Below are 25,961 nucleotides of genomic sequence, written 5' to 3' on the forward strand. Positions count from 1 at the left end.
TCTGTTAAAGTCAAAATTATTAGCCCCCTTTGAATTTTTTTTTCGTTTTTAAATATTTCCTAAATGATGTTTAACAAAGCAAGGAAACTTTCACAGTATGTCTGATATATTATTTGTTTCTTTCGGAGAAAGTCTTATTGTTTTATTTCAGCTAAAATAAAATCAGTTATTCATTTTTTAAACACCATTTAAGGTCAAAATTATTTGCCCTTTTCAGGATTTTTTTTTTTTTTAAATAGTCTACATAACAAACCAGTTAAACATTAACTTTCCTAATTACCCTAACCTGCGTAGTTAACATAATTAACCTAGTTAAGCCTTTAAATGTCACTTTAAGCTGTATAGGAATGTCTTAAAAAATATCTAGTCAAATATTCTTTACTGTTATCATGGCAAAGATAAAACAAATCAGTTATTAGAGATGAGTCTTTAAAACTATTATGTTAAGAATTGTCTTGAAAAAAAACTCAAAACTAAAAAAAAACAGAAATTATGGAAAAAAATAAACAGGGGATCTAATAATTCAGGGGAGGCTCAACATTATGCTACATATTCAACTGTATATGTATATGAAGTTACATCTTTCTTTTTTTATTGCAATTTATAGGTTAAAATCAAAAACAGTTCATGCTACATCCATGTCACATCAATGTGCCTTTCCAGAAAGGTGCGAACTCATTTTACAGAACCAAAATTTTTTCATCTAACAATGGGTAAAACTTTTACTGAAACTACTAACAGCACTTTTTGTGGTTATTTGCCTCTTTATGACGAATTGCTTGTTTTAGGTTGCCTGGATAAATGCATTGCCTCATTTCACATAGCTACAGATAACGTACACATGTAATTCACTTGGCTCTACAATAAAATTTTAAAAGAAAGATCTGTGGATTTCTAGGAGTTTTTAAATGTATTTATTTATTTAAGTTCAAAATCTAAAAATAATGAGTACTGTGAACTTAATCTAGTTGAGTCAACGAAGCAGTTTGAGCACAGTAAAACCCAATAGATGAAGAAAACTCAAACCAACTGAGTACTGTAAAATCCAAGGCAACTGAAACCATTTGAGTTAAACTAATCTACATGAGTACTGTGAACTTACTCCATTAAAGTTAAAGTAATGAGGTATTTAACTAACTCATTACCTTCGACACAGTTCAAAACTCTTTTCAAATGAGTAGAATAAACATTCAGTCAATTTTGAGTTAACTACACATTTAATTTAATGAAGTTGACTTGTGTTTTACAGTGTAATATTGCACATGCTTGTTTGCTCTCTTTATATTTTGATTTTCTATTAAATTAGCTAATGCTCACTTACTGATTTCTTTACAAAGTATTAATTTAAAAATGTTTTAAAATGGTAAAAAAAAAATTCAAAACAATTTTTAAAGAATAAAAATAGTATTATTAAAGGCTGAATGGTTATTTTTTAAATCATTAAAGTAAATCACGTTTACACTCTGAAACACGAAAATAATAATAATAAAAGAAATGTACAAATAGGTGGTTTGATTCAATTGAAGTATAAAATGATTACCTAAAAAGAAAAGCAAGGTCACAAAGACTTTGCTTTGTGGATATCTGAAATGCTCCTCCGGCCCAATTTTTTCATTGTTAGATGATGAAAAAAAAAAAAAAAAAAAAAAAAAAAAAAAATCAAAGCATTCTTTTTTTTTAAGCCATTCAACTTAATGAACAGTGACAGAAAACTGCAAGCGGAACAAAGAATGAAAAATACAAATGAACACATTCTGGAACACACAAATGGTTTTCAGTTTTTGAATAATTTCTCTCTTTATCCCCAGATGTCTCTTTCTCAAATGAGAAGCAATGCATTTTTTAAAGGTGCTGAGAAGTGGAAGAAATGTGCACAGCTCTCTGTGGCTCCCACCCTCCAGCCCCATCGATGCAGCATTTCATTTGCACTACAGAACAGACCCATGGCACGCCAGGCTGTCAGCTAATGTTACCGTCACAGGTGCAGTGTCACGCTCTGCCCCGTGTCGCTGGGCCTATCGGCTCTGGAGAAGGTGTCGTGCTGAGAATGAACTGTCTTCAAATCAGAAGTCGGCCTATTTCCATCACACTGTTTGAGAATGGTCTCATGTGCCAAAGACGAATATCTGGACCACCACTTCACATCATCTCATCTTCCCTGTAAGATACTGATTAGATGCTAATTTCCCCCCCTGAGGTCCACTTCTAAAGTTAGTCAGGTTTCCTGCACCAAAAAGCAGTCATTTAGTTTTACAGGAGCAATTACTACCCTCTTTTCGACCCTTCAAATTAAACAAGCCATTCAATCTGCTAATGCATTTTAAGACTTCTATATGTAAATGAATCGCAGTTATGTTTTTTGACAGAACTCAAAGGTTAGCCAATGTCATTCATTAGGTTGGGCCAAGTGCCAAGTTACTGAATAGCTTAAGTCAATGTGTGCCAAATATGTTAATTTTCACATGGTTGTGATAACATTTGCATAACCATGCTGATTTCAACATTACACATGCTGTGTCCCAAATTCGCATACTTATACTATGCCCTAAAAGTATGTACTTTTTTATGAAGGAAAAGTATACTTCTGAGTGTGTAACAGAAGAGTGTGCAAGCTTTGGAACATACTACTTCCGGGTTAACAGATCATTGTGTTGCTGAGCCCTGTCAATCATCTCGATACATCCTCCACATTTCTTTCATATTTAATTTCCTAACTTATTGGAGAAGCAGCAGCAGGTTAATCTCCCATTTACATGTCTTTCATGTAGAGAAATCTCTTCAGGTCTTCGGATAACTATGCGTTCAGAAATTAATGTCCAAACATATCTTTATAAAAGTTCAGTATGGTTGTTGCAGATGAAATATAACACAGAAAGTGCTATTTAGATAGCCAGAAATTTAACTGTCATACAAATATCTTTACCGAAGGCTCTCTATTTGACAGTTGGTCTTGTGTGTCCATCATGTTTGTAGTTTATTTACACCTTTCACTTATGTTTGTAATTTTAATTGAACTTACGTCCAACGTGCAATGTATTTTGGGCAATATCAGCGGTTCGAGTATAGATGGTTTTACACTTAAAATTTTTACCGAAATAGTAAACCATCTGGGAAACTTTGGCATTCTCTTTTCAACATACTATGATTTGGGACATACTAATTCCATTTTCAAATACTATTTAGGATGGGTAGTATGTGAATTGGGATGCAGTGCAGATGCAATGACATGGTTTCCGCTACATTTATTCTGCTATGGCGGTGCGCCACACGAAAATTCATCCTGCAATAGCTACATCACAGCTTCTCAGTCTCATTCAAAACATTCAGTCATTGTTGTTATTGTTTTTTTTTAATAGCAGGTTATAATTGCACGAAAACACATTAAAAGGTAAGTGAATTATAACAGCGCAAGCTTTTCTGTAACTGTAGTAGTGCTGTGCGTTATTTGTTTAAGCCTTTAAGGTAACGTGCTAACAGACTGACAGGAGCGTGAGGCCAGCAAAGATGAACACCGTTTCCATAATTATCCTTTTTTTTTTTTTTTTATAGATAAAGGTCTGTGGTTCTGCATTCAAGGACTTTATCTTGCTGGAGTTTATACTTTAGGACTTATTAATGCCACTCTGTAAGACATTCAGAAATATTCCTAGCAAATCTTATATCTGTTGGATACATGCTCACCACATAAATGTCCTAAATAACACTTCAGCAGTGTTTATTTGAGAGCGCACAAGAAGATCTGCGCATGAGCAGTGTATATTTGAGGCCGTGCAAGTTTTGTGCAAGAGCAGAGGAAATCGGCGCGCAAGCAAAGAGATTCACATATGCTCGTATTACATAAATGCGATTTTGACGTATACTGCACTCACGACATTTCTCCAATTGTCATTGAAATAACGCCATAGGTAGTTGGTAGATTTGTGTAAAAGACCTGCCGCCACAGCTGTAAAAATTCTAGAGGAAACACTGAATAGTGTAGCTAAACAAGAAAGGGAAGATTTTATGGTAAATGTACCTAATTAAAAAAATGTCAGTTTAAATGTATTTTGCTGGTTCATTTACATGACAAAGCTATTTTTGTGACTGAAAATAAATTTCAAACTGAAAGTTGAAAATGGAAAACGCTGTCATTGTCATGTACACACCTGAAAACGATGACATCATGCGCCCTACCTATTACATGTTTAGGGAGGTGTGGATTTAAGGCAAGTACAAACAAACACACAACAATGGTAAAGTAGCAGCAATGCTGCTGTTGTTTAAGTGTTTGCTCAAGCATCATTAGTAAGTGTGGATTTACTTCACATTACAACCAACAGCGGAGAAGCATCTTGTGTATGCAATACAGCATAGTCATTTTCTTTGATGTGTGGTCACATATAATTTCGAAAATGTTGCTTTGTAAATGTGAAACCATTTTAAAATCCAAGGGAAAAAACTTTTTCCTCCAAGGGAAAAAAAGTTTTTGGCTACATCATTGTTGTGTAAAGTAGCCTAAGTGGCTAAAGCTATAAAATAACAAAGTAGTAAGAGAGGCAGAATAAAAGTATTTGAGACGCTTCAATCTTGAGGTTTGTTCATTTAAAAATATAAACAGAAAAATTGTTTTACTAAACGTGGATTCAAATGGTCAAAGATGACAATAAACAGATGTATGTTACAAAAGATTGAATAGTACCTTGTAAAAAGTGGCTACATTTTGTCTATCATTTTGATTTGTTTAGCGAGTTCCTGTGAGTGCACATCTCAGAAGATCTTGCTTGGAACCACAACACTGCAACCCCAACAACGCCTGTACTTCCTCCGCAAACTGAGGAGAGCAAGAGCCCCACCTTCCGTCATGAACACCTTCTACACTGGTGCCATCGAGAGCATCCTGACCTGCTGCGTCACCGTGTAGTACGGAGCCTGCACCGCGTCATGTTGGAACCTCTGCGGGACAATGTGAGAACAGCCGAGAGGATCATTGCTGTCTCTCTCACCACCCTCTCAGACATCTACCACTCCCGTCTTACCTGGAAAGCCATCAGGATTGCAGGTGACCCATTTCACCAATCTCAAAGCTACATCAGCCTGCTGCCATCAGGGAGGAGACTGCAGTCTCCGGGCCAGAACCAGTAGGTTCAAGGACAGTTACCTTCACCAGACGATGAGGAGACTTAACTCCCTTCCCAGCACTGCCTCCTCTGCTCCCAGCCCTGCCTACTATAAACACAGACTGAAAAACACAGACTGCACCCCCTCACTCCAGCACTTGAACATAGCATATCCCATATTCTACACTTTTCTGATCTTTTGCATAACTACACATTGCCTAACTTACCTGTTTTGCACTATTGGTACTTTTGTTTTGTATTCTGTTTTGTAAATTTATTTATATATTGCTTGTTTGCACCGTAGGCTGGGAGGACTGTAATTTCATCTCTGCAGTATATCAAGAATGTTCAGCATATGACTTGACTTGAAAACCTACTTTTTCAAACTTCTACACCAATGTTAAGCTTTTCACTAACTTGTAGAGTTGGCAAAAAAGTATGGAAACTGTCTACAGATTCCTTACCAACCTCAATCTTCTAAAGGATCATGTATATTCTTCTGAAGTCCATGCCAACTGAGCAAAACAAACTTTTCAATTCATTATATTCACTGAAAATCCTATCCTCCACACCTACACAGCAGTTTAATTCTGTCATACATATTTGCATTAAAAAGTTGTAATTTAAAGCTAGGAAAGGCCAAGAGATGTGCAAAAACCAATGATATAGACCTGCAATGGTATCATGTTTTAAATAGTGTGCCATACTGACAAAATCTATAAAGTGACACACCCCTAGTTTAAATGAGCAACAGATCACATAGCAAAACTAACATTTTATTACTTGACAAATCATTTAATATCCACTAAGTTACCACCAGGTTGATCACCAATAAATCATAAATGATTATTTACACTTTCCTCCAATGTATGAATCAAGAGATATCAAAGATAATCTTATGAGATGGTTTCATTTGTTCAGCAAACACAGATAAACTTAAGTCAACACTGCATTGCGCAACACTTCACTTTCACTGCTGCCATCCATTCACAATTTCCCTTCACATCAATTGTCTACGCGCAAACAGAGAGCAATAACAAGTGTACTTACTGTAGTCACATAACTTTTCCATGCATAGCATTTTGTTTCAGTAATTAATTGTAATATTTAATCTGTATTTACTGGAGTAAACTTGTTGAGAAGAAAATGAATCCACTTTTTATTTGATTGGCACATACGCAAGCTGGGCGAACATATGGCAGTCAAACACAGATATCAGACGGAGAGACAAGTGAGCATATTGTGTGCTCTCTCCTATGCTTCCTCATTCCTTAAGGGAAGTCTGTCAATCATTTCTGTTAAAAAAATAATACATTTTCCCCATTATAAACAGGCAAACAAACAAATTTATCACAATTAAATCAAACTCTCAAAGTGTGCCCTAACACTATCTGACAAAAGTCTTGCCATCGATCCTAGTTGTAAGAGCAACAAATAAAACTTTATTTCTAGTTGTTCATTTGGAAAAGTGGCAGAAGTTAGTTTTTCTGATGAATCATCTGTTACACTGCATCCCAATCATCACAAATACTGCGGAAGATCTATTGGAACCCGCATGGATGCAAGATTCTCACAGAAATCAGTCAAGTTTGATGAAGGAAAAATCATGATTTGGAGTTACATTCAGTATGGAGACCTGCAAGAGATCTGCAAAGTAGATGGCAACATCAACAGCCTGAGGTATCAAGACATGCTGCCCATTACATTACAAACCACAAAAGAGGGCAAATTCTTCAGCAGGATAGCTCCTTCTCATACTTCAGCCTCCACATCAAAGTAACGTAAAAATGTGAAAGCAAAGAAGGTCTAGGTGATCCAGGATTGGACAGCCCAGTCACCAGAAATAAACATTATTGAGCATGTTGAGGCGGCACTGAAGATTCAAAGAAACTTGATGAACTCAGAGTGTGTTACGTAGACGTGTGTTAGACAAGTATTACTTTTTTTTTCTCCATTTACAAGAAATATCAGTTGTTGATGTCCAGCTATTGTCACCGTTAAGTTACCAGCTTAGGTATAACAAAGAGGTTAACAAGATCCACAGCTGCCGGAGCCGATTTCCAACAGTTAGTGTGAACATGAGTGATTTTCCCCTGCTAAACAAAGTCGGTTCCAGACCAATGGGTGGCTTTTATCAATGCGCGTCTGCCTGGTCAGCACATTAATTATCGTTGCCATGTACCAACCACCAACCGCCTGCTGACTGGGTGTTAAATGACTGCTGTGCTTCCATTTCCTAGAGGTCATCGCCACGTTAGTCTCTCACTGGAGGCCATCAACACACATGCACTGAAATGACCTCAATGATTGCCTGTGTTCGCTGCTGAATACTCTATTCTAGGGCTTTCTTTGACAGATGGACGACTGACTGGGCCTTACAAAACAAACAAGCTAATTCAATGATGATGCCATGACTCAGAAAATTTGTGTCGAAAATCTCATGCAACACATTGTAACTACACTGTAAAAATAGCTGTTGACAACTTGGAATAGGAACAGCTGACAAGTTTTCTGACAAGAATCAGATAGGTTTATATATATATATATATATATATATATATATATATATATATATATATATATATATATATATATATATAAATAATATAAAAATCGTTCAAAAAGAAGTCAAATCTATACAAAGTCAGGGTTGTACATGCAATTTGGGTTTAATTGCCTTATATTTTTCCCCATGTCATTGGGAGAAACTTAGGGTTGACGTAAAAAATGGCACAAGACGTTCTTGAAGAAAACAAGTCCTCTTGAGCTCATCATCGGGCTATGCTGACAGCACTGAATTGGATCGCTATCTGTTACAAACCACAGCTGACCAATGGGTCATATGGATCAGCTGACACTGACATTGCAGACCTGTGCAGTAGATCCCAGGCAAGGTTTGACGCTGTTATTCAGATGAAGTAATCAGAAGGATAGGCGGCTCTCTGAATAACACCTCTTCACTTTGTGCGGTAAACAGAGATAAACTGGCCAACTCACAATAGGAGCTGATGATACAAAGTACACAAGCAAAGTGGGTGTGAAAGCCAGTAAATGTGTAATGAATAGAAAAAAAAATGACATCAGGCTGCAAAACTGCAATATGCCAAAAAAAGCCCTTTTAAAGTGAACGGACATCAAAAGATTTTTGGCAAGGATGCAGTGATAAATTAGAAGTAAATTACTTTAAGGAACTACTTCAGATAGCACTAAATAAAGTTATTTTTTCCTTCCAGTGAGTAAGGCTAATTTTAAAAGACCAGTAGAATTTGATGGTAAAATAAAATGCAAATAACAGTGAATATTGCAATGACTTTAATGGATTTTTATTTGATCATTTTAATATTTTAACAATATTAAAATCTCAACCCAATTTTTTTTGTAGAAATTATTATATATTTTGGAGATAATGATTAATATCTTAATTAAATTCTTTAACTAACTGATGCATCGTTCATGGTTTTTCATTGTTTTATTATACAAACAGCCCAAAATATTTTAAACAGTAATGAAGGTATATTGTTAAATAAGTGTTATGTTGTAGCATAAAAAACTCTATACTATACTTCTTCATATTGCAGTTTGTTTAGTAAAAATGTAGTAAAAGTCAGTTTTTTTAAACTATGAATCTCACCTAAATACATTTAATGGACTTATTAATTTATCCGAGTGGCAGCATATAAATCTTTTAAGTATGAAATAGAGAGAAGTATCAAAAAACAATCACCAAAAGACAGAATATCAAGATATAATGCTTTAGCTGCATCACCTAGATTAAAACCAACCAATTCATCTTTAAAAACAATTAAAACAACTGACTTAAATCAACAGTCACTTTCAGAAACTACAGATTCAGAACATTAAACAAAATCAATAGCTGTACCCTGCAGCAAACATCGACAGTAGGAAAAATACATTTGAATCCAGAATGTAAAGCACAGCAGTGTTGACCTACTCTTCTACCTCCTGCTATAATCACTGAAAGGGAAATTAACACTGTTTGAAGTAAAACTTCTACACACAAAAAAAAAAGTTGAATCTAAAACCGATGTGAGACTTTGGTCATTATTTTTAGACTCTAAACAAGAGAGGTCAATCCTACAGCACTTAAAAACCCAGTCTACCTAAATAGCATCAATAGGAGTGGGAAATAGATGGGGGTATTAAGAGTCGAGTAGGGGTTGCATTGCTTTGTTGTCGAGCACATATGGGAATCTCTCACAAACCGTAATCCCAACACGAGGCGCATAAACTACAGCAACTCCACCCTGTTCCTCTGGTCTTCCCTTGACAGCTTGTGAATTAATCAGGCAGTAAACAAAGCTGGGGGAGCGTGGAGCGATAGAGGGGAAGAGCAAGTGTGGGACTAATGATGGATAAAACAAGGCAAAGACTTACCCTGAGCTAGCATGCTGAACTCCAAGAAGAGAGCGATGTGGTAGAGCTCCATGGCCTCTTCAGCCCGGCTCATGCATCCTCTTCCAGCCACCAGTGCCTGAACTTCACCCAGACTGCCTTCGGAAGGGCTCCCGCGCAGCACCAGAGAAAGGTCCACTGCATCCGTATACATACAGTGCAAGACCACACGGGCGTATTTCTTGGGAATGATCGATTCATCAAGGATGATTCGGGTGGGGGTGTGCAGAGTGCGCTCTGTGATCTCCTCACCCGAGCGAATGCGTCGTTGCAGCAGGTTGCGAAAGAATGGCGAGCGTGCTGACAGTACGGCTTTGTGGGCCCTCAGCTCCTCATCAGGTGAGCCATGGCTCGCCCCTATGTTTCCACTTCCCATACTGCTAGGAGCAGGTCCACCTGCTCCGAAAGCCTCCACCAACTCAGAATCCGAGGAAAAGCTCAGCAGTGAGTCAAAATAGGGCATATGCTCGCAGAGATTTCGCATGTCAGCTTCTAAGGAGTTGGGCGTACCGAACTCCTCACTTAGTCTCACCAGCACATCCACGTTCTGCAACCTTGCGTCATCGGAGCCCAGCTCACCTGTATAGAGGTAATGTAGCAAAGAGGAGAACATGGGTGCATCCATGCCTGCGGTCCCAACATCTAACAACACCTCTGCCCCGTAACCTGGTGATGACGATAGCAGGGTTTTGAAGAATGGGCAGCGGGTGGCCAGAATGGCCCGGTGTGCTGGGAAGCAGGAATCCTGGAAGATCAGGTCCACGTCAGTGCAGTACTTGTGCTGATAAAGGGTAGCCAAATCACGCTGTAGGGTTCGAGCTTCAGGTCGGGCCAAGCCCGCCTGCAGACTGAGCTCTTTGAGAGCTGCTGTGCCCTCATACTCCTCCACCAGAGCGTTGACATCACGTACATCCCACCCGGAGAGGAGCTCTCGCATCTGCCGTGCATGATCAGCCGACCGACTCGACTTGCGTCGCTTAATGAATCTCCTCTTGAGCGTGGCCAAACCAGAGCTCTTTTTCTTCTTGTCCTGAGGTTTTTCAGGGCCATGTTCTAGGCTGTAGAGCTTGGACTCTCCGCCATAACCCTGTGGTGCATAGGAGGCGCCTGGTGACAGAAAAAAAAAACATGCTGTGTAAGAGTTTGGAGGCTTTAAATGTTGTCAGAAGGAAAATATGCATTGTGAGCTCAGCCAATATTTTAATTAAAGTTTCTTCTAAAGCGCACCACCACAGGGCTTTGCTTTATGCAAAAGCTTCAGAACAATTCTGAAATACTCTTGACTTTTAATGACATCGAACTGAAGGAGCAAACTGAATGCAAATAACATTAAAATTAAACTGACCTTGAGTTCACACCACTGGGTCTCTATAAAGACATGCAAATTAGGTGGGGAAAATACTGTAGGGAGAATGTCTCATATTTTCAAGACATACTTTGTCAAACTACATTTTTAAAATACAAATTTTCATGTTTAGTTGTGGTTATCTATTGATAAAGTACAACAAGTAACACTTCCAAATTCTATAAGCAAAGTATGCATCCCCAAACATGATGTGTTAAATAAAACTGAAAGTGAATCTCAAGCGGACATAATAGTGTCTTTATAACACATCCGTTTAACATAAAACAAGACGAGTTTCTGAATAATAAATCACATTGAAAATGAATTGATATTTAAAATGTTTAAACGAATAAAAAAAGGTTTTTACTGTAACTTTTGGTCACCTATCACTGTGTGTAGCATTCATAAACAATTCCAGCTTCAAAAAGTAAAGTATGCACCCCCACACCACTTAATGTGCACTTTAACTTCCCGCTCTAAATCTCTAAATTTTCACCTGCCAAAAAAGGAAACTATGAAGTCATCTAATGTCCTCCCCGGCATGGCTAATATCTCCCTGACGACACTTTATGTCTCAATCCAAAGTTCCATTTCTCATTGTAGGCCTACTGTCATGCATGGCTTAGCATTTTGAAAGCACCATTACTTTACTGATCTCATAGACAGCAAAGACATGAAAATATTCACATCAGAATATGCCGTTAAAGTCAGACTCTGTGGGATATAGAGAGGGAGGGGAAAAAAAACAAAAACACAAGAAGCAACTGCTGACAGTTGCGATACAATTTCCAAGTCTTTAAATAAATGAATACAGACAAGATGCTACAGTGAAAGAATAAGAAGACTGTCCCAGCTGGTGAAGTCAATAATTTAATGTGATTCTTCTTCCATGTGCTGGTGAACTGCCTCTCAACATGATTATTGTTCTTAGTTTGCTATTTTTTATTATTTTTTTAAGTAGAACTACTTCATATTCTACTCAAACAAGAAATTCTGTCTGATAGAAATTTCCTTTGCTTGTACTTGAAAAAAAAAAACTATCATGATAATAATACAATGCGATTCAGAGAATTCCAGTGATGTATGCGATCTGAAAGCCAAAAGCATGTAATAGTGCTCAAGCTGTCAGACCTTTTTGTTGTCATCGATCACTTGCTAAACTATGAAAAAACAAATGTCTCAGTAATAGCATTTACCAATGAAGGTCTGCTGGGTCTGTGGGTTTCCCCCAAATCGAGGGGAGCACGAGTGAGGGTAGCTGGAGGCATTCACACCCATCCTCTCCCCCCTTCTTCCTCCTCTTATTCACCCTGCTGGATCATTCCGTCTGAGCGTCGATGCACTGACTTGCTTACCCCTCTGCTCAATCAGACATGTATGAATTGGGCAGCACTGCAGCAATGTCCGTCATTCCTGGACAAGAGAGAAAAACAAGGAGATTGAATTCACTAAAAGGAGTCAACAACATGGACAAGAAATTTGACAAGCCAAAAGATTAGTCTACAAATAAAAATTAAAGCATGACAATATAAGCATACCTTAATATCATTATGTTTTTCCACAATTATTTTAAATTATTACCATAAAATCTATAATGATAATAATAATCATAATAAAAATAATGATGATAATAATAATAGTTTTTATATTTAAGGATCCATTAAAATTTATCTGCATATTTTTATACCTTAGCTATAGGAATAACAACAACAATAATAATATTAATACAATTATTATTATTATTATTGTTATTATTATTATTATTATTATTATTATTATTATTATTATTAATAATAATAATAATAATAATAATAATAATACAAATAATATCAATAAAAATAATTATAGATTTTATGTTTAGGAAACCATTTATATTCATCTGCATATTTTTATACCTCAGCTATATGAATAACAATAAATAATAATTATTATTTAAAAATAATAACATCAAATTTATTTAGGAATCCATTATAATTTATCTGCATATTTTTATGCATCAGCTATAGGAATATTAATAATATTAATAATATAAATAATAATAATAATAATAATAACAACAACAACAACAACAACAACAACAACAACAACAACAACAACAGATTACGTATTTAGGGATCCATTAAAATTAATCTGCATATTTCCATTCCTCTGCTATAGGAATAATAATAGTTGTTTTTGTTAAAAGCAAATAAAGCAAACAAGTCAGTGAGTAACAAACAGGTATTGGCCAGAAGTTACTTGACCACTTTCCAAATAAAAAAAAAACACACTAGTACATGTTTATTAAAAGAAATGTAGACATTAGTTATGATTAATAATTAAAATAAACAATAAACAAATAAACTAACAAACCTCAAAAATATATTTTAACGCTTTTTATGCAAAGCAATCAAGTGTGCAACATGGCATTGAATTGCTCTCATTCCAATATGAAAGGAAGACAAACAAAATGAACAATAATGCACAAACCAAACAGACTCCACGATCAGAGCTTTGATGTTTACTTGTGCTCTTGAAGGCCATTAGAATAATGCTGGAGGATTCTGACTTATTCAAGCCCTCCCACTGATGTCATGCTAATGAAATCTGACACAGAGGCACAACTGGCGTGTTTACTTGAGCTAAACAATGTCTACAGTACTCCATGTCTCTTTTTAGATCTCTGTAATCTCTAAACTTTGGCCTGTGCCCTTCCTTTGGCCTTGAGTGTTCAAGCTTGCAAGTTCACACCAACTACACAATACATAATTTCTAGCAAACTTTTCTTTGAACTGTCCTGGCACCAATCTAACCGCTGTTTGTTCTTTGCAAAAATATGTATTTTCACAGGGAGATGGAAGACTGATGTTTGCTGTGTCCAGATAAAGAGCTATTCCTCTCTCCAGATATTTATGTTCTGCATTACATTCCAAGGTTGCACTGCTGGGAACTCCTCATAGGGGGAGCTCATAACAATCTGGGTTGATATGAACGCTTAACGTCCCCCACTTGTGACATTAAGAGCAGGGCAAACAGAGAAGCAGTTTTCCAGGTTGAGCCAAGCTTTATGTCTGAAGAGAGCCTACGAAACCATCTTTACCTAGACTGCTAAATCTAAAGCCAGATGTCCAGTTTAATGTGCATTAAAGACCAGGGTCTGGCCACACAGAGCTCAACTGAGCGGTTTGTGAAATCCCCAGAGGACAAAGCGATCAAGACTATTTTTCTCTGACAGGGTGTGAACGAAGCTGTCTACAGTGGAAATGTGTTGCAATGTGCATTCGGTCCGCTCCTGTGAATGTTCAATTGTACTGCGGCTCCAGCAATTGTATTTCCTGTAGGAGGCTAAAATGCCGTAACTTCATAAAGTGAATTCGTTTTTTTTTTTTTTTACCTCAATATGCTTAGACCACTGCATCTTATATGAGAACAATGCATAAATTAAACTGTAATTTAGATTAGAGCTGCACAACTCGGGATGTTTAGGCTTTGTTGACACATGGAATAATTACAAAAATAATAACAAAATGATAATTATGATTAACTACTGCATTTGCATAATTATTTAAAAATAAAACAAGGCCGCACAGTGGCTCAGTGGTAAGCAATGTCGCCTCACTGCAAGATGGTCACTGGTCTGAGTCCCGGCTGGGTGAGTTGACATTTCTGTGTGGAGTTTGCATGTTCTCCCCATGTTTGTGTTGGTTTCCTCCAGGAACTCGGGTTTCCCCTACTGTCCAAAGACGTGGTATAAGTGAATTGGATTAAATAAATTGGCTGTAGTATATGACTGTGTGTGAATGTGAGAGTGTATGGGTGTTTCCCCGTAATGAGTTGCGGCTAGAAGGACATCCCCTACATAAAACATGCTGAAATAATTGGTGGTTCATTCTGCTGTGGCGACCCCTGATAAATAAGAAACTTAAGAAACTTAGCTGAAGGAAAATGAATGAAAAAAAAAAAAACATAATAACAAATTATTTTAAAGAAAACATTTTTGGGAAAACGCAGTGGCTCTTTCTTGCTGTGCTTGAAATGTCTTCAAAATCAAAGCAGTCATTTTACAGTTTGCTGACAAACAGAAGATCAAACAGCAATAACAATAATAATAATAAGGAAAGTTTATTTATATAGAACATTTCATACACAATGGTAAATCAAAGTGCTTTACATAAACAGGAATAAAAAAACAAGCATAAGATAAAACAAATAAAATAAAACAAAAAAAAAATCATTAAAAACAAATTAGAATGTGTAAAATAGGTTTTAAAAGTATGAAATGATAATAATAATATACATAATAATTATTAATGTTATCACTGTTACTATTTTGTTACTATTTATTATGTGTCATTAGTTTAATATAGTAACCTACAGAATAATTAAAATTAGGATCTGTCAAGAAAGTATAACCTGCAGAGCTTGGTATTATCCACAAAGTGAGCAAAAAGCTGAAGCCACTGCAATGACATTCCTTGTCAGTGTCAATCCGAGATTCTATTCAGGTCTCATGCCACAGTAGCTAGCAGATAAACCAAATTACCTGCCACTTTGCAAAGCATATTGCATTGGCTGGTGGCAGGTTTTCATTTCATACCTTAGACATCTGTAACACCTGATTGTTTTAAGGACGGGGGTCAGATGTTAAATGATTTTTTGTTTCTTTGGTGCTTTTTTGTATTTTATTATTATTATTGCTGCTATTGTTATTATTATTGCTATTAATATTATTGTTATTACAACTTAAAATTGCCTCAATGTTATTTAGGTTTTCATAGTTTAATTACAACTATAGCAAAAGCAAATTTAATATTTAGACTAATAATAGTTTTTAAATTACAGCATAGTACTATTGCTATTCATATTTAGGATGCACCATATTTTTTAACTGCTGAACATTTCATTTTTGTGAAAACAAGAAAAACTAACTAAAAACATGAGCACTTCATACTCCCTCCCGCCATAAGCCTCATTAACACTACGAGCAACTCGCAGCGACAAAGCAGCAAAGCGACTGTTTATTTCTGTATATAAGAGCAAGCAACTTCCGGTGACCTCAGTCTACACGAGCAACAGTGACCGTTGGCGATCAGAAGGGCGTGCCGTGCAATGCAACAAAGTTGAGAATCCTTCAACTTTATGCAAATGAAGAGCAACTTTGAGTGACAGCCAATAGGAGCCCCAGTAAAGCTCATGTGATTCTCTCTCAGCTTGCTCAGGGGGCGGTTGTATTCGTGCTGTATAACTACACAGACCTGCGTTTGCAGCAGGTCTCCACCCAGAGTGACAGGCAGCTACATAGTCACTGCAAGAGTGAATGAGGAAAGTCATTATTTAAAGGGAATTGGCTTTCACAGCGGATGCCAAAAGCACTGCGCTATGAAACCAATTTCTTTCAATTGCTTGCAAGTGTGGTTTGTTGCATAGCGCAAGAGCAGTGGAGCGCACCGTTGACTAGCTTTTATGCACACCGCAAGTCCACTCTGTGGATATTATGCTCATGTGCCAAAAACATCTATGCATAAACCCCAGATGCTCACCAGAAAAGCAAAGTCTGGTAACGTAAATTATTAACTTTTTTTTCTTTTCACCCTATGTAGGCTGGTTTCTAACATAGTATGTGTCTCAATAATAAAGTCTTGAAGCTTTTGAAAAAGATCAAACGGTCACTAGTCCAATACGATTTCACCAGTACAGTAAGCTTAGAGACCCAAAAACAAGACTCTAAAATGTCATAACCCTAACTCAAAAAGAAACTGACGAGCTCCCGTCAAAAGAAAACCTTAAAAGAGTGAGCCGTAAAACTGAGCAACAATTTATCACATATTTCATCATTCCAACAAAACATAAACAGGCAGACTGCCACAGGAGAACACATCAAATTTACAATTACAATTACTGCAAACTCACTGCGAGAATTGTGGTATTTGTATTCGCTCAGCACAGCCAAAGTCTACATCAGGTGAAGGAGCCTTGTATGCAGAGGAGTATTGTGCAGTGTTTAATAAAGTTGCTTTAAGGTACTGAAAGCGTTAGTCAAAGATAAGACCCACACTGAGGGACAGCGGGCTCATTATAAACACTCGGCGGCGAAAAATGATAATCACAGTGTCCGATGCAACAACTGTCTCTCAATGTGAGTGACAGGAATGGAGAGGGAATAAATGAACAGTTCTTTAATGCAGCAGAGCTCCGGTTCCGCGCTGACACAGACAGCCGTTGTGCAAGCAGGAGAGTGGAGCAGTTTTGCCACATTAGGCAAATCAATAGGGAGCCTCTGCACCGTTGCTGCAGGGGAAAGTATCAATAATGCACCTTAAGGTTTTCAAGCCGCCTAGGTTCGCTTTCATTTGAAACGACATTTAAAGCATCAGAAAGCCAACATTTTCTTTTATTTCTACTACGAATCGAAGGAAAGGAGACCACAGAGCGAAAAATGGAGAAAAGTGTGCCCTGTGTGTCTGCAAACCTCAAACTGGGTCACATAAATCAGCCTGAATACTCGTTCATCAATTGCAGGAGGTGCTTTTCCTCGTAGCTGCGTCTGACCCAGCTTCATTGCCCATTCTTAAATCGACTTCAGCGGAATAGGAAAATTGATCCTTGATCAATGCTACCCCCCCCCCCCCATCTCTTCTCTAGAAGGAGCAGCTTGATAAAGAAAGGTCAGCGTTTAACAGGAGCACCTGTTTCAGACAGGCAGTCTAAGCCGGCTCTTCGTGTCCAAAACAGTTGAGTACTGTCTTTGAAACACTGTGATTTGCCTTCATCTCAGGCTATTTCTATATGCAGGGCAGAGAGAAGAGATTCGGTTGTACTCTGGCTTGAGTATCTCAGATGACAGGGGCTTTCTGTGTGGATCCTCCCCTGAAAAAGCCTGCCATCATCACTCTGACTGGGTGTGCCCCATATGGTGGGTGTTTGTGGACGAGTTCTGTGGTTAGAAATAAGGCAGAGTTTCAATGCTTATAAAAAGATGTTGATCCATAGTAAAACTTTATAAAACAACTTAACACACAATAAAAAGGGATTCAGACAATGTAACAGTGCCTTAAAAGAATATTAAATGGTCAATAAAAGTTAAGACGAACCTATAACATTTGTAACAACATTGATTACCACAAAACTAATTTGGTTCCATCCCTCATTTACTTTCATGCAAAAATACACTGGAGGCTTAAATAACAATCCACAAATGTCCCATCTGCTTTTGTAACAGTTGATGTCAACAATGTGTATTAACTTATCACTCTTCCTGTCTTACACACACCAGGCACTTGGTTAGGAATTCTTTTACGTTTTATATGTTTATATAACTCCTACTTTCAATTATAGCACTTCATTTGTCTTCATTGACATTTAATATCTCTTGTTCAAATGCAATATGAACAGCAGCTACGACAGGTATTTTCTTTGTTCTCTATTTCCACCTGGGGATGCCCATCCCAAGGCCTCTAGAGATTGTGCAAAACCACTTGATATCCATGACCGTGAAGAGATGATGCCAACCATTGAAGACTTTGTGGATAACAGATACACTTATAACACAACTACACTTTATTGAACATGTACACATAGACTATGTCCTGTAAACCTATATAAATGCAGGTTAACTATGTTATTTATAAAAACTGTTTTTTTTAACTAATTGCTTTTGACTGTTACAAAGTGAAAAGTAGGGCTGGATGATATGGCCTTTTTAAAAAGAAAAATCCCAGATTTTTTCTCTCTCTCTCTCTCTCACTCACTCACTCACTCACTCACTCACTCACTCACTCACTCACTCACTCACTCACTCACTCACTCACTCACTCACTCACTCACTCACTCACTCACTCACTCACTCACTCACTCACTCACTCACTCACTCACTCACTCACTCACTCACTCAAAAATGAATAAATGATTTTAAAAAAAAAATTGTTCACAATTTAAATAGCGTTTCCCAAATCCCCCCCCCCCCAACTTCCCCCCAAAAAATGCTTTGAGTTGAATGTTATTAACCTATATAATCTTATCAAAATTATAATTATAGGATATAAAAATGCTACAGAAAAAAAGTTATCAAATTTCACAAGCTTTATTTATAATTGCATACAAGGCTTTTATAATAATAACAATAATAATAATAATAATAATAATAATATAATAATAATATTAATAGAAATTACACAATTTTTTACAATTACAGGGAAAGTAAACTACATTTAAAGTACACCCATAATAATTGTTAAAAAGAGGACCATTTTCCAGATAAAACTTCAGAGGTTTATTCATTTTTAATTTGGGTTATATCATTTCATATAAATTATTCGCATTAGGCTAGTGGGTTGCATTTTATTTCTTTTATTTGCATCGGGGTCGTTTCATTTGGTAGATTAGTATGGTGCACTGAGCGAGTTTTGTCAGTGTTGATATTTACAGTAATGAACGTCTTTGCGGCTTGGTCACATCATTTATCCAGAAAACGCAACGCTGGATTCCAACGTTAGATTGGTAACAGTTTCTTTCATATGTGCATCTTTTCCATTAATTGTCTTATCCATTTTTTCTCATGGTGAGAAATACAAGGTGTGGCGCGCAGTTTAAAATGTGCATCCCACGGTGAATGCATGACTGTGAGCCCTGAATTATGCGCTTTTTGGCGGGCGTTTGTGCGTCCGTGTTGTTTTTCATCACACTCTAAAGAATGCTACATTTCTCCAACAACATATTCTCCAACAACAAGTTCTTCTTCTGCTGTCATGTTGTTTGTGTGTTTCTATGGCAATGCAGGGGAAACTACGGGAGGCCAGATGGGTGGAAAACCAATTTATATTCAAGCGAATCGAAGTGAACTTTACACTCAAGTTAATCAATAAAATCAATTTGTCGCCCAACCCTAGTGAACAGAGCTACACAGAACAAATAAACTTTAATTGAATCAAACTTTTGTCTAAAGTTCTAATTGAAAAAACTTGATACAATGATGACAAACTCTCTAAAACAATGACAAGTTTAATCAATAAACAACTATAACAGATTCAACTACATGTACTGCACCCTAACATGTGTTTGTATTATTATCCAGGCTGCATTAATTGGACTAAAACAGCAATATTGGAAACATTATTACAATTAAAAATAACTGGTTTTAAAAAACATTATGGCATTTGGACATATGGTCTTATTTGAGGCTGTTTTTGGTTGAGGCTTTAACTTTGCACTGTTTTTGCATGGCAAATGTGACAGGGTACACGTTAATATCCACTGCTGTAAGGATATTTGTTACGTTAAATTTACAAAATAAACCTGATTTAACATCCACAAACTGGGATTGAAGCGTCTTCTATAATTGTACTGATACACATATGTGGTGGTGATAAAGACCGTAATAGCGATGTAATTTATAACAAACATGAACTGCTTTAAAAACAATTTTAAACCTGTAAAATTCATTCTCGATCACATTTGATGATGATTGTTGAGCAGATGTTTTAATTCCAGTTGTTTTGCACACATCATGTCTTGTTGATATTATTATACACATTACTACCGAGACATGTTAATACTTAGCTGTCAATCAAATCAGTGAGCGGGGAAAGCGCACTTCTACATAATGTTGTGGTGGGCCTCAAAATGGGAGGGATTTGGATCCTATTTTAACATCAGTAAATAAAAAAAGACTTATTGTGTTTATATCATGCCAATATGACTGTGAGCACACTATACATACACACAGTTCATTATAAGTGCCCTTTAATCTGTATTAAAAAGACAAACATAGGGGGTTGGAACTACATATGAGTGAGCAAGTAATAACGTTTTGGGGTGAATTAACCCTTTAAGCATACTTGCAAGTACTCATAATGACCCATGGCAAATGGCAGTGTGTTCAAGTAAATTTTATTTTGCCTCATTTGGACAGTATTAGTTGTATGTATCCCAATGCATTTCAACATAAACATGCAGCCAAACGCTCCTGCCACTCATGAATTCCAATGCCATCCAGTTTTGTATGGTAGCATAAAAGCAAGGAGACTGTGAGAGAAAGTTAACTGTGTTTGGGGTACAACACTTTACCAGACCACTGAGCATAAGCAATGTCCATTGAAAAATCGCCAGTATAAAGGGCTCTCTGTTCCAGGGTGTCTGTAGTTCTCTCTGAGGTACGGAGACAGAGATGGGGGTGGGGGGTGGGGAGGGGTCACAGGCACCCTGTGGCAGTTTCCTGTGAGCGGTGGCGGTCTGGCTCATGTGAAACTAATGAGCGTGGACAGAGCCAAGCCACACCAGGCCAGCTGCGGGTCGTCCAGTACACCCTCTCCCGCATTTCTACGGGAATTCCACAGACGTTTGAGCATCCGAGCTGGGCGAAGAAGAGAGATGGTGAAAATGCCACACCGCCACATGCCACAATATTCATTCAGCCAAACATCAGGGAAGCAGCATCCTTGAAGAACAGCGTGCCGCCCCAAACTACTGCTTTTGATAAGGAGGAGGCATGACATTTCATCAGGAGACACGGTGCCTTGACAGACAAGGCTCGCCCTTTTCTGAAGGGAGCTTGAGGAATGTTTCGCAAAACACTCAGCCCACAATCCCATCCTCAAAATGGTAGATTCAGCAAATACAATTTCATAAAACATCTAATTAGGTCCTAAAAGGTCAGAGCAGTGCAAGATACGAGATGCTTTCTGAGAAGACTGGCCATGTTCCAGAAGCCTTTTATAGATACCAAGATTGGCAAGTCAGAATTGTTGCCAAGCAATAACCAATAAAACATTTCCATAAGAAATAAAATTATGAGAGTCACATCAACAAATACAAGCTATTGCTCTTTTAAAAAAAGTTGTCAACAAAAAGCACAAACAGATCTTAGAATTCTTACGTTAATAAACGTGGTATTTGAGAAGTGTCTTCGGCATAAATTTTAAAGCAATTCATATGGATTTACCTTGACTGATGATGATGATATTCTTAATGCCAGGCCACAGCGGTCAGAGAGAAAATTGACAAACACATAAGCCAAAGCTTTACCCTGTCATCATTCTTCGCATTCATTTATTCATTGTCAGACAAGTACTCCTAAATAATGCAGCGCTGTTTGCAGAAGCGCCCGTGGTTTTCTGCTCTGTCAATGATGGAAATGTGATGACACATAACTGGGTGAATGTGCTCAGGCCACTTTTTAACCCTCTAAAAAACCCAACTTATTGCTAGAAAGAGCAAATGTATACATATACAGCAAATGTTAACTTTAAATAAGTTAAATATTACCCACAATTTTTGTCATTTTTGTGATTTAGAATTCTGTCCTGTGCTTAAATCACAAGTTAAATCATTTAACTTATTTCTCTTCAATAATGTTTTTTAAACTAAACTTGATAAAAATAAAAATAAAAAAATACTAAAATGTATACATTAATATTAACACTAAAATAGGGCTGGGCGATAAAATCAAAATCTTGATTTTTTGAACATTTTAACTCAATTATGATTAATGAACGATTATTTATTTTATTTATTTATTGCCCTCATAATTTACTGATAAATTTTGTACAGTAAATATGTTCACATATTACAAAGTTTTTGAATGAAGGGTGCATTACTTGATTTTAAAATAATTAAAGAAAACACAATCTATGATGATTTACTGTTATATCTTTGATTATATATCAACGCTGAACAACTGAAATTAAAACACACATTACTTGAAACCAACAGTCTTTTTTTCTAATAAAAACTGGAAAATAAATAACGTATACTTTTTGAAACAAAATAATTTTTTTTTATGTTTTTCATATTAAAAGTATAAAATCTTTCCTAGAGATGGGGAAGGGCATCCGCTGCGTAAAAACGTGCTGGTTAAGTTGGCGGTTCATTCTACTGTGGCAACCCTTGATTAATAAAGGGACTAAGCTGACAAGAAATTGAATGAATGAAAGTTTAAAATCAGCGTTACCTTTCCTTAATAAAATAACACTAATATTTTAAACAGTGCATTTCTTGCATCTTCTTCAAGCAAATTTTGTAATGTAAATAATCAATTTTATTGTAATGGATACTATGCCATATATGATATATCAGCTTCCAATCATTGTCAATGTAGTGCAAACGTGTGACATGTAGTAAAATTTTTTGAGTGGTGTGCGGGTATGCGACCATGCAAAGGCTGCGCCAGACCACACCTGTGTGTTCAATCCAGAAATATAAATCAGAGCTGGGTCACAAGACTCTGCATGCGGTAGGGAAAGTAATCTAAAACATTACCTGAAAAAATTTTGAATGAATATGGGTTCTGAATGTCATACACTATGTAGGTTCTGAATATTTTACACTAAATACTGGACAACACAAACATACATTTTGAAAATAATGTAAAAGATTGGAATAGAATTACTTTCCTCCTAATGAACTAATTTTAGTGACTTTTCTGCGTAATGGAGAAAATTTATCTGTAAATTACTTAGCAAGTTTTATGAAGTTAGCTGTAGAAGATCATGCACAGTTTCAGCTTTATGGGCATAAAATATTTAAAATCCTTCGTCTTGAAATAATTACAGCCTGCATGACTACGAAAGGCGTTTTCTCAATGGTATCATCATAAGTACAGTTCCACGTGCCATGACTGGTTCACCAGTTTACTCTCACAAACTCTTGCTATCACACACATGGCAGAAGGACAATTATGCATGTTTTGCGCTTTCATTGGCAAATTGGCCTGCTTCCTGTTTTTCATTACTTTTCCATTCATCTAAGCATCTTTATCTGACTCTGTCCTCCACATAAAGGGAAATGCCACGCTGACTTCATTCTTAAAACTCATATGACAGCATGACACTGAAAATGTCTTCACGATAAATAAAACAGAATGAAGCAATTGGCCCTGGGATAAGTCATATTCCTTTTGATGTCCTAAGCAAACTCAAAACACATTAAACTACATAATTTTAGATTTTTTTATGAAAACAGTATAAAATAAATATATGCATAACAGTTAATAAAATTGGCATTCAAAAAAATTGATTGCTACTTTTCATATGATAATTTTTTTGGGCTGGTTATTCATCTTTAATTGGACAGGACAATGGAACCTATTGACAGGAAAGCATGGAGACATGAGACGGAGGGAAAAAATTGGCAAAGGACCTGAAGAATTAGGGCTGCACGATTTGGAGAAAAAAAATCGTAAATGCAATTTACTATTCTGCTCTGCTACTGTTTATTTAAGACATTTTTTTAAAATAAAGCGGTCAGTTGTCTTGGCAAAATAAAAAAAATAACAGCATTTTAAATTCAATTTAATAAATTGTATATAGAATCATATATTTATAAATACATGAATATATATATATATATATATATATATATATATATATATATATATATATATATATATATATATATATATATAACCTTTACATTTAGATTGTTACATTTTTCATATTGATTTCAAGACATTCACAGTGCATTGACATTGCTCCATGGAGACAGTCTTTGAATGTATCAAACAAAACTAAAGTACATGCACAGTAGAAATACGAAAACATGAACATATATGGCAAATTAATAAACGTAAATATTATCCCTCTTGCTTTTTGAGCAGTCCACCAAGTTCTTAAACAACTTTCATTGATCATTGTGTTCCACACTTAACAGAAAGGGCTACGATTGGCTCTAATGTTTAGTGCGGTTCTAGCGTTATTTACCGATGAGTGACACGGACATGGATAAACGGCCTCAGTTACAGTCTAAAAGCTGATTTATACTTCTGTGTCACGTGATTGCCATGACCAATGGCGCTAGCCTTGCGCAGTCGTGCATTTAACTTCTGTGTGCTTTTTGTGTTGCTCTGCAATAACATTTCCGAAACACTAGCTGGCAGTGAGGTTATGTTCCTTTGTGTTGAGTTTCTTCATGGGTGTTCTGTTTTTTCTGAATGTTACCTTAAAATGTACAAGAGGCTAAAAGTCACTCATTCAGAGGTGGTAATCGGTGGATGTGCAACAACTTTAATCATAAGGTAAACATAAAGAAAATTTTACACCTTCACAGGACTCTACAGTTGTAAACACTCAACTAAAAACCGACCAATCAAAGAGCTTGCGATATACATCGTTGTGACGAGTAGTTACATTTTCTGAAAGGTGTGAAATAATCGCAGCTTTTGCAAAAACAAAATGCACCTTTTCAAATCGTGATTTCAGTTTAATATCGATTACTCGTGCAGGACTATAAAAAATCATTTTCAATGGCCAAGAATTTAATTCGTTCATTATGAGCATCATAGTGCTGTGTTGACGCATTAACCACAAGGCTATTGACATCGATTCGGTACTTTTGACAATCCTAGTTAATAAAAGAATATAAATATATATATATATATATATATATATATATATATATATATATATATATATATATATATATATTCTTTTTATATATATATAACAGTGATCAAAAGTAAACAGAATTGCTACACTTTTGGACAGATGTGAGCAGAAAGGTCCAATCGAGAAGCCAGCAGATCAATATTGCAATCTACCACATCACTGACTCAAGCATTATTGTTAATATTTTAAATCCACCCTTTGTCATTTCAGCTGGCAACATGAATAAGCCTGCCGCAATATCATTGTCAATACTAATTAGTATAAATATTTGTTGTGTGCTAGAAAGCTCAAATCACACTGGGTCACATAATTCAATTTCCATCATGTCCAAATATTTTCAATGAATTAAGCCACCGAAACAGAATGAATAAAGTGAATAAACCAAGAATCTGAAAAAAACTGTACAATTTCTGTCCCCTTCGCTGGCAAGAGTCCAGCAGTGTTCAATTTTTAAAAAGGACTTTCATCAGCTCGCACTCCCAGTAGACTCAGCCTATGACCCTTTCAGTGATGCATGAATGAATGTAGGAGGAGGAAAGAGGAAAGGAGGGGGAGAATGGTGTGGAATTCCCAGATCACACGAATGTTGGAGTGAGCCACATGATATGACTGTGGAAGATAGCTTGGCTGCTGTTAGAACGCTGTTAGTCAGGCCTCGTGTGTGACAGACGTGCTTGTGTTAACACAGTAATGGTGGGTGAGGTAAACAGTGTTTACAGTATTGTCTGGTACAGCCTGGCAAATATGCTATTA

The 25,961-nt window shown here is 36.5% G+C and overlaps 1 protein-coding gene across 3 annotated transcripts in view; it reads right to left on the reverse strand.

Moving 5' to 3' along the window:
* The window catches only part of btbd7 (BTB (POZ) domain containing 7), an 81,791-nt gene that overhangs the window by 31,781 nt on the left and 24,049 nt on the right, over positions 1–25,961 (reverse strand). For 2 of the 3 annotated variants that reach the window (XM_073933031.1, XM_005160586.5), the window contains exons 2-3: positions 12,051–12,267; positions 9,492–10,616 (exon numbers count right to left, since the gene is read on the reverse strand). In XM_073933031.1, the coding sequence (XP_073789132.1) occupies positions 9,492–10,616; positions 12,051–12,132 (1,207 nt within the window). In that variant the 5' untranslated portion in view covers positions 12,133–12,267. Of the gene's footprint in view, positions 1–9,491; positions 10,617–12,050; positions 12,268–25,961 lie in introns of those variants that run through there. The other variant, NM_001025551.1, reaches the window with a different exon arrangement.

This window comes from Danio rerio, chromosome 20 (assembly GCF_049306965.1).
Source record: "Danio rerio strain Tuebingen ecotype United States chromosome 20, GRCz12tu, whole genome shotgun sequence".
Classification (NCBI taxonomy): Eukaryota; Metazoa; Chordata; class Actinopteri; order Cypriniformes; family Danionidae; genus Danio; species Danio rerio.